Source organism: Zosterops lateralis (assembly GCF_965231275.1).
Source record: "Zosterops lateralis genome assembly, chromosome: Z".
NCBI lineage: Eukaryota > Metazoa > Chordata > Aves > Passeriformes > Zosteropidae > Zosterops > Zosterops lateralis.
In genome coordinates this window covers 47,085,578-47,100,640 of record NC_139800.1, presented here as the reverse complement: position 1 = coordinate 47,100,640, position 15,063 = coordinate 47,085,578, and the positions used below count along the sequence as shown (strand labels likewise).

Below are 15,063 nucleotides of genomic sequence, written 5' to 3'. Positions count from 1 at the left end.
TCTTCTCTTGAATTGCTCTTCAGTGGTCACAGATATCAGTGTCACCTACACATTACTTTAACAATGTATTTGTCAGTCTGGTTAACCCTTTCTTATTTTTCTGGTTTTACAGGCAAATCGTACCTGCCCAATTTGTAGAGCTGATGCATCAGAAGTGCATCGTGATTCAGAATGACCAATCTAAGAGCACAAATCTGGTTTGGATGTTTCTGGTCATATGTATATATGAACTCTCTATTGAACTTACCTACCCATGTGGCTTCCAGCCTACCCTTTACACAAAAGGGTCAATGGACCTTACTTTGCACTGTGTGACTTAATCAATTATAAAGCTTATAACTAGTCTTCACAGTTACGGGATTGTTATACTAACAGGTGTGATTGGAACTCCAAAGATTTTTTTTTTTAGCTTAATTTTTGTGTGTGCACTAACATTCCCTGGGTTTTGTGTGATCATTCCGAGTATTGCTACGAGATTACTGTGGATGTGATCTTTTAGCATGTGCTTTTATATAAAAGAAAAAGAAGAAAAAAGTGGTAGCTCCAAACAATATAGCAATCTACCTTATATAGAGCCTTCAGATACTGTGAGTGGGGATGAATGGTGTGAGTGTGTGTTTGCCTGTGAGAGGGTGAGTGAAGTGTGCTTGTGTCTGGGTGTGTGTGTGCGTCTTTGAGAACCTATATACCAGCATGTACTGAGGACGTATGTGTGTAGTAATAATTATGCTGCAATGTATAATCTTGTGTGTTATTTAAACAGTACTAGTACTGTACACTGGTTCCTTTCCTTGTGTTTGCAGTTGCACACTGAATGCAATGGGTGCAGCAATTACAGACGTTTAGTATTCTGTCCCCAGCGTACTTACAGGTGTAAAGACCTTTCTTCCTACTACTATTGAAACAGCTGTTAGGCTTCCCCTTCACTGGAGGCTTTAAGTGTGTACCACTAAAGAATGCATTGATTGTTCATACCTAAGTAACCTTGGGGGTTTTGTCATATGTTACAAAGTCTGGATTTTTTAATGGTTGATTTACAAGTTATTTTATCAATGTAGAGTTGCAATATCACATTTAGCAATATTAATGTTTTTAATTGCTAATACAAATTTCAATGTTTTTCTGTTTTCCTTCTAAATTTTTGTAGCTGGGTTTACCAGTTACGTGTTTCTTCCATGAAAGAAAGCAGAAAGTACATTGAGGGTGTCCTGGTCTTGTGGAGCAGCTCTTAAGTTTTGCCCATGGTCTTTGCTAAGGACATCATCTTTGAGCTTATAAACATTGGCTTCAATCACATAAATTCTTTGTCATCTGCAAGGAAGTTAGTATGTAACTAAAATAACTTGTAAAAGGTTACAATTTTATTCCTGCAACTTCAGTAATAAAATACATTTTTTAGCATTTTCTCAGAGAAGTAGAATTTTGTATTTCTTTCATCCTATCACAAGAGGAGGTAGGTTTTGGTCATTACCTGCCAAATTCAGTTGCCCTGATGCTGCTTCTTTCCCTTCCTTGTTTCATGATGAGTGTAATAGGAAGAAGGAATTCCCTAAGTTTTTGCAATCAAGTTTCCAGAGTGCTCCACTAGAGGAGAAATCTGGAATACTTTTCAGAACAGTGCTGTGAAATTGGAGGGGATAATGTCTATTCAAGTACTCTGAATAATATTTTATTTGGGCCATTGAAAAAAATGAGCTTTCTTTGTAACATTCACACTGTTAACATCTCTGCTGTGTGCTAGCAAAATCTTTACGTTTGTATATACCACAGTTATTAAAAGGATGCACTTTTTGCAATTAAACTCTTCTCATAAATTCAGTGTCATTACTTTGGTTGCAGCAGCTCAAGTGGCACAATTACCAGTATTGCTACAACTTGCTGCCAGTCTCAGCTTTAAGTTTATTCTTAATCATTTCTGATGCTTTTGTATGCTGCTATGCGCTATTATCAGTTAAAATGTCAAACAGTGTTAGATGTTCTCCATGCTGGTTTTCCTCTTTGAAGAAGATTTTACAAACCAGTCACAGCTCTTGGTGCAGCTAAATAAAAGCACAATTTTGCCCTGTTTCACCTGTTTTTCCCTCTGTTTAGTTATTGCAGGTAGTTCTCAAAAACAGTGAAGCTTTCCATACCTGTCCTTACTTAGAACACTAAATAAATAAAAAATGCTGTTACTTCCACTTCAAAGTATTAGAATTTCTTTTTCCTCTCTTCTAGTGGAGTTAAAGAATAGACTTTTCACAATTGCACGTAGCAGGTTAAATTACATGTAATAAAAATTATTTTTTTAACAAATAAAATCATGTTTAAAAAGCATATACCACGTATGTCTTACAAAACTTAGCCTCTTTTATATAACTGCAAAAGAAAAAAAAATTCATGTACAGATTTAAACAGGACTAACATTTCTGTGTTTAGTATTCAGTTCAAAGCATAGAAAGAGGGTACTTTTTCTAAACTTGATACAAGTGAACAAGACATATATTTCTAACGCCAAGGGAAAGTAGTTCTGTTTTTCCCCCACTAAAATTCAGTGAGACAATGGGAGATCTAGGAGATGGAGGGTCTAAGTTAGTGAAGTCCTGCAGTGAATTGTTGCACTCTTATGGCTCATCTCTTCTGGAATGGTTCTTTGGTTTGCATGGATGAATGTGGACTTGCTTCCCGTGGTTAGTGTGTACAAAGAGCACACATATGCTTATGTTTTGAATCAGCTCAGACAGACTACAACCACATCTTCTGTGGTGGCTGTCAAGGGCAGGGGATTTATGTTCAGCTCTTAACTGCCATGTATTATGCACAGCTGCCGTGATGCCTGACAGCACCTGAATTCAGCAACACTTCTTTTATGTTCATCGCCTTTCTGCCATCCAGTGACTTTTTTTTCTCCAAAAAGACAAACAAAAAATATCCAACCTCCAATATGTTTGCTTTATCATATTGGCACTGCTGTGGTTTTTTTGCATAAACTGTCAATTTTATTTGACATTTTGGTGGATATCAAGGCCTACAGATAATTCCAGTGTCTCATTTTCTGTCTTTCTTGAGCAAAAGAAGTAATGCTGTGTGTTGTACATCATTTTGTACAGGCTCTTGAATGTGACTTCACAGCTGTTAGTACAATGCATAATACTTGGGATGAGACTTAGGAATTGTTTTAACTTTAATCGTAGAAAACTGTTTCAACTTGAGTTATCTTTGGGCCTTTGTAAAAGCTGTGGTTTTTTCCATTGGTACATTGTTACCTCATTTTGCTACTTGTGTTTCAGACTTGCTAATTATTATGAAAGCTTATGGTTTTCATTGGAATCATATTTTGTCAAGTGTTTTCTTTAAATCATATACTATTGTATCATTTAACATGTAGTTTTAAATGTATTATAAATATCTGTAACCAAATCATTTGAAGGCTTGATAAATTTTTAACAAAATTTGTACATTTTTTATGAGAGTTACTAGTAATGCTTTACTAGGTAGTGCAATGAATTTTTATTTTTAATCCCTGTGCCCAATTTTGGAGTTGAGAGAGTTGTTCAGTAATAAATGTATGATGTACACTTAAACAATTTTGTCCTGTTCTTTCTCTGAGGAGTGTATTGTTGGTGCATGATGATGCAATTTGAAATATTATTGACACCAGGTGTTGTAGGGGAGCGTTTTGCCACCTTAACCACAGCACAGAATTTTTTCTTTATTCTTATTCTGAGAGAGCCTAAGAAACTGGTATAAAATGCTGGACCATATTTTTGAGAGTGTGATAATTCAACCTACTCAAAGCCTTGCCTAAAAGGTCAGTGTTCTAAAGGTCTTATTTACCTAGCCAGAAGAAAATTTGCAGGGATGAAGGTGCTTGTTAAGCATACTGTTTGCACTGTGTATCAGCTGAAGATGTGTTACACTTTTGAAGTGCCCTAACAGTAGTAAGTGATGCATCCTGAATTATAATGATTTCATTAGCCAGGGTTGCACAAGAAACTGGTAGTGAAGCAAAACAAAAAAGAAAGAAAAAAAGGAGTTGGGCGATTCTGGTTTTAAGATAATGTAAACTAAGTTGACAGATGTAGTTACTTAAGAGGTTTTCATTTATGTAGAACATTTAATAGCTGCATCAATAGCAGGTGTTCTTGGTACTCAGACATTTTTGAAGATTCATTCGTGCTTTTGAGGATCCTTATGAAGGTTCCCACACATACCTTTTGGATTCGGGAGATGTTGGAAAAGAGAAACGGTATCCATCTGTGAGGTTGGATACTTGCAAAACCACATTTTTCTGTACACGAGTATATTGCAGAACAGCTTCCAGCATCATCAGTAGTTTGGCTATGACCAGTCCTAGCCTGAAGGGCAGAATTTCCCTCCTCCTCTTTTCTGATCTCCTCTCTGCTCCCTGCTTTTGTGTCACATCATCTCTTCCTCAGCCTGTGCAGTGTCTGTCTTTGCTCACAAGCCTGTGTTACCACTGGTAATGAATTTCCTGGCATTCTCAGTAATTAGCTGACAATTTCTGTTTCTAACTTCCAGTAAATTATATCACTGCCACCAAATACTGCGTCCTGTGTACTTTTTTGTGATTCTCTTTTCCTGTTTTGCTTTCAACTACTGCCTGGAATTCTTGTTTGTCTATCTTGTTTGTCTCCTGTAACCCTCCTTCTCCCACAGCTCACACTGTGGTGCACATGACCATCTGATTTTCAGATGTGGTATTTCCTTGGAACTGATTCATGATTTGTCTACAGTGCTTATCAACTGATTCAAGAATGATAGCATGCTTATAGCAGATGGAGTTCCTCATTTCTTATTTGGTCTTACATATAGATAGATAGATAGACTTTTCAAGGAGCAGTGGCATTGCTGTAGCTTTTGTCCAGTCCTGGCCTTTGCTAACCTTGGTGTAGGTGGCTTTATTTTACAGCATGAGGATCTTCCCTCTTTGAGGAACTAGAGGACACTTCCAAATCAACTGCCCTTGTCCTTTTAGGGGACTTCAACTTGCAGAAATCAACTGGGAGCCATCACGCAGCTGGTACACCTCAGGTCGTAACATTCTTGGAAACCCTGGTGACAGCTTTACAAAAGTGAAAGGAGCCAGCTGGGAAAGATTCCCCCCTTGACTTACTGCCTGTCAACAGAGAGGATCTGGTTAAGTGGAGATTGGTGTCCATCTTTGCCACAATGACCACAAAGTGGTTGAGTTAAAAGTCTGTGTTGATGGGAGGGAAAATCCCAGCAAAACCTCAGCTCTGGACATGAGGAGAGCAGACTGCTCAGCGAACTAGCAAAATCCTCTGTGAAAATGTTTGGCTAGATGTTGGGTTCCATCAGTGCCAGTCACTTTTTAAACATCACCTCCTAGGAGCACAGTAAGAAGCTGTTCCTAAAGGTTGGAAGTCAGGCAGTTGAGGCAGGAGGTCAGGTTGGCTAAGCAGGAATCTTCTCTTTGAAATAAGTCAAAAAGTAAGGTGTGTGCCCAGTCAGGTGACATGGGCAGAATGCAGAGATGGTGCTCCCACTGCAGTGAGAAAATATATGCAGCCAAGGCTCAATTGAAGTTGGCCAGAAACAGGAACAAAAGCCCAAGTCTTTCAAATATATTAATGGTGAAAGGCAGTGTATAAATAATATCAGCCCATTACAAGATGAGGATGGTCACCTCACAAACAGGGACAAAGCAGAGATGTTTATTGCATTCTTCGCCTCTGTCTTGAGCATGAATAATGAGTGAAGGGGGTCTCAATGCCCTGAGCTGGAGAACCATGACTGTGAGAAAGAACAATTTCCTGTTGACCCTAATAGACCTGTGCAGGATCTTCTGTTCCTGCTGGATCCCTGCAAATCCATAGGGCCTGATGGGATTCATCCAGGAATCCCTAAAGAGCTGGCTGATGTCATCATACAGCCTCTCTCCATGGTTTTTGAGCAGTCTTGGGCATCTGGGGAGGTTCCAGCTGACCAGAAGCTGGTGATGGTTACCTCAATTTTCAGGAAGGAAAAGAAGGAAAATGCTGAAAATTACAGTGAAGTCTCACTTCACTGCCCAGTAAAATTGTGGAAAACATTCTGGTAGTACTGAAAAATGCCTGGACGACAACCCAGTATCAGTCACAGCCAGCCTGGGTTCGTGAGGGGAAAGTCCTGCTTGTCCAACCTGATTTCTACAGCAACACAACCCACCTAGCTGACCAAGGAAAGCCAGGTGATGTCATTGTTTTGGGTTTCAGTAAAGCTTTCCATTCTGTCTCTGTTAGTATCTTTCTGGATAAAACAATCCAGCACACACCTGGCTAAACACATCATGTGATGGGTGAGCACCTGTCTTAGGGGTTGGGCACAAAGGGTTACAGTGAATGAGGTGACATCTGACTGGAAATCTGTCACTGGTGGAGTTCCACAGGGCTCCATCCTTAGCCCTGTGCTCTTCAACATTTTAATAAATGACATGGACACAGGACTGGAAGGGATACTAAGTTTGCCAACAACATTAAATTGGGAAAAGCTGTCTACTTCCTCAGAGGCCTTGCAGAGAAACTTGGACAAATGAAAGGGCTGGACAGGCATCAGTTGTATTAAGTTCAATGAGAGAAAGTGCCAGATCCTGTGCCTGGGCCATGGCAACCCTGGGTATGTGTATAGGCAGGAATGAGAGGCTGGAGAGCAGCTCCATGGAATGGGACCTGGGGGTCCTGATCTGTGGCAAGTTGAACATAAGTCAGCAGTGTCCTGGCAGCCGGGAGGGCCACCTGTGTCCTGGGGTGCATCAGGCACAGCATCACAGCCGGGTAAGGGAGGGGACTGTCCTGCTCTGCTCTGCTCTGGGGCAGCCTCACCTCAAGTGCTGGGGGCAGTTTTTGGTGTCACAATGTAAGAAAGACATTAGGCTTTTGCAGAATGCTCAAAGGATGGCAATGAAACTGGTGAAGGATCTGTAGGTGAAGCCATATGAGGAGCAGCTGGATGTCACTTGTTCTGTTCAGCCTGCAGGAGACTGAGGAGAGACCTCATTTCAGTTTTCAGCATCCTCACAAGTGAAGGGGCAGGCACTGATCTCTTGTGAGAGACTCTTGTGAGCAGTGACAGGACTTGAAACTGAGTAGTGGAGGTTTATCAAAAAAGGTTCTTCACCCTGAAGGTGTTTGGGCACTGGAACAGGCTCCCCAGGGAAGTGGTCACAGCACGAAGCCTGATAGTCCTGGGCACATGTTGTGGTTCTTGGGGATGTTGCTGTGCAGGACCAGGAGTTAGACACAATGATCCCGATGGGTCCCTTCCAACTCAGCATATTCTATGAGTCTATGAATTACTGCATTCACAAAGCTCTGTGCTTTTTTAAACATGCAAATAGAACATAACCCATCAGTTCTGAAATATGTATTGTACCCAACACAGTCTCACATGCTGGCTTTTGCAGTGGATTGCACTGTGCCACTTAACACATCACTGTGTCTCAAAGTGCAGTTTCCAGTTGTGAAAGAACTCAGGTACCATCAGCCTTCTAGTACCTGGAACAAAATTTAGCAAATCTTAATTTTCAAATGGATATCTTGGAGAGGCTCATCCTGGCACCACCAGAAGAGTCTAAAGTTAACAGTCATGCAGATGCCCAAGCCAGCACAGTCCTCCATGATTGATAAATGTCCTGGGAGACACCCCACCAAGTTCCTCTGTCTTAGTGTTTCTTCCCATAGATTCATGTGTGTGAGAGAATAATTTTCACCAAACCATGTTTGTTAGGGTTTGTTTTGTTTTTGTGGGGGGTTTTTTTGTGGGTTTTGTGTGGTTTGTTTTGAGTTTTTTTTTTGGTGGGGGAAGGTGGGGTTTTTTTGTGGGGGAAGGTGTTTTTTGGGGGGAGAGTGTTTGTTTGTTTGTTTGTTGGTTGGTTGGTTGGTTGGTTTGTTTGCGGGTTTTTTTGAGAGGCAGTTAAGGGAAGAATATGGAGAGAGAAGCAATTAGCACCTCATTTGAGTACTAGGAGCTTGGGCCATTCATATAGACTTACTGACTTATTTAAAAACTGAAGATAAATCTGTGAGTTCAACAAGAGAAATGAGAAGGAACTGTACTCAAAACAAGGATTAACAAGGAATGGAAATATTTTTTTTTCATATGCAACAGACTAGGAATGAAATTAGGTACATAGACCATAATGTTTATATGGTCTACCATCTTCAAAAAATATCCTTAGCAAGTAGCTATGATAGTTTTGCACAGTAATTAGAAAGTATTTCTGTAAAAAAATCATAAAACAATCATAGTAATTGAAAGAAGTAATTATGCATACTCATGCTGCTAAAACACATGTTTTTGCAATATCTGAAATATTGGTTCTCTTACAGGTTACTCTTGCTCTGCAATTTACTGACCTGCTGTTAATCATAGACCATATTACTTCTGTATACAGAGATTATTACTACTCTCTTGCAACATACACTTCCTTTCCACTGAAATTGAGTCCAACATGCAGAGCCAGGAGCACTTTGGGTCTCTATGATTTCATTTTGCTTGGCCTTCCGGCATTTTGCTATGACTTTTCTTTCTGAAGAGCAAGGCCAAATTAAAAAAAAAAAAATAGTTACTGCTAACTGCCTCTGTATACCATTGCACCTTGGGCCAGCATGAACAGATTTAAGGAAATAGAGCAGGGAAAGGAGATTGCAGAACATGAAAATAAGTGATTGCACTTTATCTTTAAGACTTCAGCATGAAGAATGATTAGTTAGCCACAAAAGGAGTAAATGCAGTTGAATATTACAAATGACACAGCATCAAAAAATAAGGATGTCAGTTTTGGTCTTAGATGATTGCTCACTCATATACTAAAATGAATTCTATTACCAAGACCATCTGTCTGTTATAATAGGGGTGTATCATTCAAAAAATGAATGTGCTTCTACAATGCACAGTCATTAAATGTACATGAACAGACAGGAAACCATACAACTTCTGTAGAGTCTGACATTTACTGATGACTGATCAATACCAGAGGCTGAGGAACTCACAGGGAACACAATCACAGTAAAGAACTTGTATAGTCATGCAATTCTCTGTACCCTCATTTTTGTGTTATGTCATCAACAAGTCAAGTTCCATTCATTTACTAAATAGAAGAAGAGTGAAGCAGATAAAGAACTGCTGTGTGACTTCAGTCTACCACAGGGGATGAGCTAGGGATGAGAGCCAGAAGCACAAACCTTCAAGTTAACTAAAAATTGTGTGGAATGGTTAGCTGCTAAATTCATCCTGAGGTAGCAGGTAGGAGTGCTATTTTGAAAGAACTCCATACATGAAGTGAAAGGTACAATCTGTCTGAATCCATTAAGAAAAGAAACTATTATCTGCTTTGGTAAATCTTTCTCAGGGTATGAGAAATTCAGAGAACAGACAGGGTTTGCTGAATTAAGGAGAGTATTTGCTGATTAAGAAGACTAATCCTTGGGGATCCACTTATATCAACTACCCCCAGGCTCTGGTCTTTCTGGGGATTGTCTTAGGGAGCCCATAATTTTGCTTATGATGGATTTTGCAAGATCTGACGCTAGGGGAATCTCAGCATCAAGTGTCTTACAGATCACAGCATCCCTGAGCTTCAGAAACACTGCTGAGTCTGATGCTTAGAATTTCTGCCCTCTTTTCATGGACTGTTAGGCAGGTGGCTCTGTAGGATGGTGGAAATGGAAAGACACACTTCCATTTCGTTCTTGTTTTGGGACCTGGAGGAAAAAAATTAGCCAAAGAGAGTTCAGACAGCTTGTGCCCAGGCACAACAAGCCCCTTCTGCACTCTGCTCGTTGCATGAGGCAGAATGCATTAACCAGCAGAAGGCTTCCAGTCTCCGTAAGAACTGCAGATGGCAGCAATTCCACAACTAATTCTTTCTGCACGGAAAATGGCCTCCTGTGACATAGCCTGTGCATCTGGCTATGTCTCAGAGCTGCAGTTTCAGAACACAAAGCATTCAAACACAGTGTGAGTTCTACATACTCCCAGTCCTTCTCCTCCCTTTTGTCTTCCCCCACATGCCCACACGGTGTGTTTCCCCTTCAGTAGTGGGAGGGATCATGGTTTATCACCAAGCAGAACTGATTTCCTGCCCATTGTGACAAAGACAGCACAGAACAGACACAGCTAAGGACAATATTGCTGCCAACGTGACAAAGCTCCTTGTGAGCTTTTCAGACAGCTCAGCCTTCCTGCCACATGCTGCTGCTGAGGGAAACAGGTCTCCAAGATCTTTCTTATCAAGGGTGCTGTGAATGTTGCAGAAAGTGTTGAATCTGTCACAGTCCTGCTGAAGCTCTGTGGCAGTGCCATGACATTAGGTAATACCTTTCCACCTCAGAGATATTGCTGGCATTGCTATTAGGTGAATGAGACTGAGAGTGCTTTTCTCCTCAGTGGCTATGCAGAGGGATAGGGTCACTGTGGCAAAAATGGGCTGCAAGATGTCAGCAAGCAGACTGCAAGGCAGAGTCCTCAAACAGGGAGTGCTCTGCTTGGCATCCTTTCTGCCCTGTAGGTACCAACATTTTCTATGAAAGCCACACTCCATGAAAAGGAAAGTAGTGTGTAGGAGAATATTTAATTTTGAAAGGGTGGTTTCCATGTGAGTTGTTCATGAATGGCATAATTTAAGGCAGGGCTGACTTAGGCATGTTTATGCAGCTGTGGCTACCATTATTGCACAGTAATAATTACATTGCTATTATACATAATTATTACATAGTAATAGTAATTTCATAGTAATTCACCTCTTACACATCAGATGGTACATAAACGGTACAAGCCACATAGCTGCTGATATTCTGGGACTCTTGTTCCAAAAATCTGCAGGTTGATTATCTGCCACAGCTAGATGGGGCAGTTTCCATTTCCCTGGGAGTTTCCTGGGGAGATGTGTTATGTGCCTTTTGGTGGGAACTTCAGCTGCTGTACTTTGGCCCCTGAAAGACAACCATCTGTTACTCAGGCAAGAACCACCTGCTCTGCAATTACCAGTGTTGAGCAAGTATTACAAAGATAACCAGGGTAATATGGGTAAAACAAAGTGCAGAGGACACAGAGAGCACCTATTTTAAGAATATTTCAGTTCCCAATGAATGCAGATGGATTTCCGTGCTATCTTTGTTGGGCTGTCCTAGGAGAATGTTTTTGATGTTACAGTTCATCAAAAACCTGGTGGACAAGCAAAGTAGAAAAATAGAAAATGAAATCAGAATGTTGTCATAAATAGAGGTAGATGGGAAAAGATAATACAGGGAAAAATAGATCTTTGCCTTACTACCAGTTAGAGCATTCTCTGTAGCAAACAGAATGTCACAGAAAGAATCCATGGCTATGGATAATCCAAGTGCAATAATAGTAAGAGAAAAGAAGAAAACAAAATTAAGTCCGTACAAAATAGGATGAGTGGGCATGAGGAATGGATAGATAAGAATGCCAATCAGAAATTCTATATTTCCTATCCTTAAGTGGCAATCCCTTTTGCAGCTGCATATCCAGATGGTGTGTTTACACTGAAACTTGCCGTCTCTTCCCAGCTATCTTCCTCCAACCAAACCACATGAAACCAGACTTCCTTGATCCGAGCATCTCCATGCGGGATATGCAGCCTCGATCTTGTCTGGGACTTAGAACACCAGGTGCTAGAGAATCCCTCTCCTGCCTGTGAAAGCAGGACCATCACTAGGGCTCTGCTGAGAGTTATATGCCTTGAATCTAGGAGCTGCCCATAGCAGAATGTCATCTTCCTGAGCCCTCACTGAGCTCACAGCAATCAGTGGAGAGTGATGCAGCTTCCTGTGCTCCAGGCCGTGGTTGCCCACAGGAGGCACTTGGGTGACACAGCACTCCTTGCACTGGGGTGGGCAGGTGGGTCTGAAACACTCCTCCTGTCATCAAAAGGCAAATAAGCAGGAAGACACCAGGGTGCTGGGGGAGTGTCATGTGGGAAGCAAGAGCATGTGATTTAAGAAGGAGGAAAGGAGCCAGTTACACTTTAATTCTCTCCTGTCATATAGTTTTCAGTTGTGGTATCATGCTTTGAAATGTGTCTGGAAGACCAGAAAGGCTGTGTAATAAAAGTGTTCTGCTTGCAGCACAAAATCTAAAGTAAAGCCATAAATTACAGGTAGTCTATTTTATGTAACTATTATGTAACCATTATTAGGTGGTCTAGGGGAGTGCTGCTCCTGCTCTGAAGGCTTTCAGTGCACAAGCCAAGGATAAACTCTGACAGATGCTGCTAAGGCCAAATCCATGGCTTGTACTGTGGCCCAGGTGCAAGAGATGTTCACTTGTCCATTGTCAACACAGAAGTACCTTATGCTTTAGGGAGGTGCAAGAAGAGGGATGAAGAGCAGCAGGTTTATAAAGAGATGCTCTTTTGAGATGCTGAATGCATGGCTGGGGACACTCAGGGATACCCAGAAGCTACCTGGTACAGGGTGTTGCAGCATGCCCCTCTAAGTTTAGCTGGGGAGGGGTTTTTTTAATCATACTCCAAAACAGGGAAAGAGAAGGGGGATGCAGCTGAGGCTGCTAATGTGCCCCTATTCCCTGCATGTGTGCTGCCTCCCAAAGGACGCGGGGGCTAATCCCAAGCCCTCACACTCTTCTTTCTCCCCTTTTTCTGTCTTTAATTTTCCATCCTCTGTATGAGGTCCCTTGCTATCAGAAACAGTCGTCATGGCTGAGAAAGGCTTGTTGGTCATATTGTGGATGCCTCTGCCCTTACAAGTGTCAGGGAAAGCTGGCAGGGAACACCTAGGAATGCCTTCCCAGGTGCCAGCCTGCTGCCAGAGAGCTGCTCTCACTCCTCACCCACCCAGAAGGAGGATGAAGTGCTGGTGTGTCAGAATGCATTTGGGGAGCCCTTGCCCAGATAGAGTGGCCAACTGCAGTTGCAGGCAGGGCTTCCACCTCTCCAGAAGTTATTCTTGAGAAATACCATCCTTGAAGGAAGACACGTCTCTTCTGCCCTTCTTCTCTCACCAGCTGATGGACTGTGACTTGGGGTTTCAAATGAAACATTTTCAAGTCTCCACGAATGTTTTCAATCTCTTGATATTTGGCAAACTGGGAGACTTTGGTGTTTGGCACCTGTTTCTGTACAAGCAGCCAGAGAAGCAGCTCAGTGAGGTCGGTGGACATGGCACACACTGAGCATCTGGAAGGGTCATAGAACACTAAGACAAGAAATTTTAACAAGCTGTTAATGAGCTCAGCTGGTGGACTTCCCAGGACAAAGGAGACATGGACATTCTGGGGAGAGTCCAGCAAAGGGCCACTAAGATGATGGATGGTTGCCGTGCCACAGTGTAGCAAATACCAACCTATTTGGAGGCAGCAAACAAGCAGGGAAGGAGATTTAATTTCAAAAAACTACTTGTGCTTGCAAGCACCAAATGCCTTGCTGTGGTGTAGCTCAATCAATCCCTTACACTGTGGTGCACAATAAATCTCTCCTGCTGCCAGGCATGCATCAGGGCTCTGGCTTCAGCTACAAATGCCCCCTGTGCCCCAGCCAGGCTCAGCTGCAGGGTCCCAGGGCCAGCCAATGCACTCACGGCTGCTGCAAGGATCGCTGCCTTCTAGTGAGCCCTCCCAGCAGTCTGAAAATGGCACCTCCTGCAGAGCCCCATGCTCTCAGGTCCCTTTGTGTCTCTCCAAAGCTAGAGGAGCCCTGGTCCAAAAGAGCCAAAGCAAGGCAAGACTTGGTGCTGTCAGGACTGTGCAGAGCTGCCTCTCATGTTGGCTGAGGGGGCACCTGCAACTCAGCATCCAGTGCTAGGGATTTTCTCTAGGGCCACCATCCAGCTTCCAGCCTTCCCAGCTGCCAGGGACTTCACTGGGGCTCTGCAGTGCCCAGATGCCCCAGCCCTGCCAGCAGAGAAAAGCCCAATAGCTCTGGCTGTATCCAGCAGACCTTTGCCCCTACCTTCCTGCCCTTGCTGAGCACCCTTCCTCTGCTTCCCACATCTCCCAGCAGTCCCCAAACCTGATTACCAAGAGCCTGTATTTGGAGCTCCTCTAACACATGGAGAATCTTTCCCATCCCTTATGAACAGACAACTTCTTCTGGAGCACAGACAGAAGTGCTTGGAGGATAGAGTGAAGTCATCACATGTTCTAGCTCTAAACTTTGCAGGGATATAATACTCCTGGGCCATGTTTTAGTCTCTCACTGTGGCTCAGGGTGATACTGAAATCAGACCAAATAAAAATTTTAACATAATTTGAAGCATTAGAAAGCAGGCAGGTAAAGTCCTGGAGGTTCATCAAAAGGGATGGTCATATTCCCTGAATGCTTCAATATTAAAGGTGACCTTCCCTCAAACTTTTTCTTTGGGCATGTGCTGTTGCTTCCTGTTACATAACTTGCAAAAAAGCACCCCACTGTAGGCCTCTTTATCTGTTATCTGTTTCTCCTGTTTATCTGTTTCTCTTTATCTGTCTCTCTTCTGCTTCCAGCTACAGATTTTTTTTATTTTTTTCCGGGTAGGCTAAAATGATTTTCTGTCTTTTTAAATGAAATAGTGGGCAGCTAAACCACAAAAGAATTCCTACTTTCATTTAGTTTCTTAATGAAAATGTCAAAAGAGAAAGGGCATCCAATGCCAGTAAAAATAGGAGTTTCAAAATTATATTTGTTTTTCAGGAGACAAAAGACTTGGACATGAAAACTGAAGTCACGTAGCACTGCTAAGACATTTTTCTAACTGTACAATTACAATATCAAAATACACACATATATGCATATGTTTCCAGATGGTTCTCTTGACTCAAAATAAAATAGATCTTCCCTGTGTGGACCCTCTGGAAACAGGTAGCCCTGAGGCAAACCAAACCAAACCAAGATAAACTCTGATTTCTGAAGTAATAATTATTCCTCTTCTTAAGCCACTGGAAAAGGTGACTTCTATTGAAAACAGCCAACTTTGATACAAGATTCTTCAATTCAGCCTTATTTAACATTCAGCCTTTGTGTGGCAGCAACTAAAGGCTGTTCAGTACATACAGATGGTGTATTAGTGCCATACAAATTACAGTCCTTGATGTCTTTGCTGAAGT

At 42.0% G+C, this 15,063-nt stretch overlaps 1 protein-coding gene across 4 annotated transcripts in view; it reads left to right on the top strand.

Annotated features, from left to right (window-relative positions):
• RNF38 (ring finger protein 38) overlaps positions 1 to 3,550 on the top strand; it is a gene marked incomplete at its 5' end in the record, with an annotated part of 113,148 nt that extends 109,598 nt beyond the window's left edge. For all 4 annotated transcript variants that reach the window (XM_083883596.1, XM_083883597.1, XM_083883598.1 and 1 more), the window contains one exon: positions 113 to 3,550. In XM_083883596.1, coding sequence (XP_083739722.1) covers positions 113 to 175 — 63 coding nt within the window. In that variant the 3' untranslated portion in view covers positions 176 to 3,550. The remainder of the gene's footprint in view (positions 1 to 112) is intronic.
• Positions 3,551 to 15,063: the final 11,513 nt, after the last annotated feature.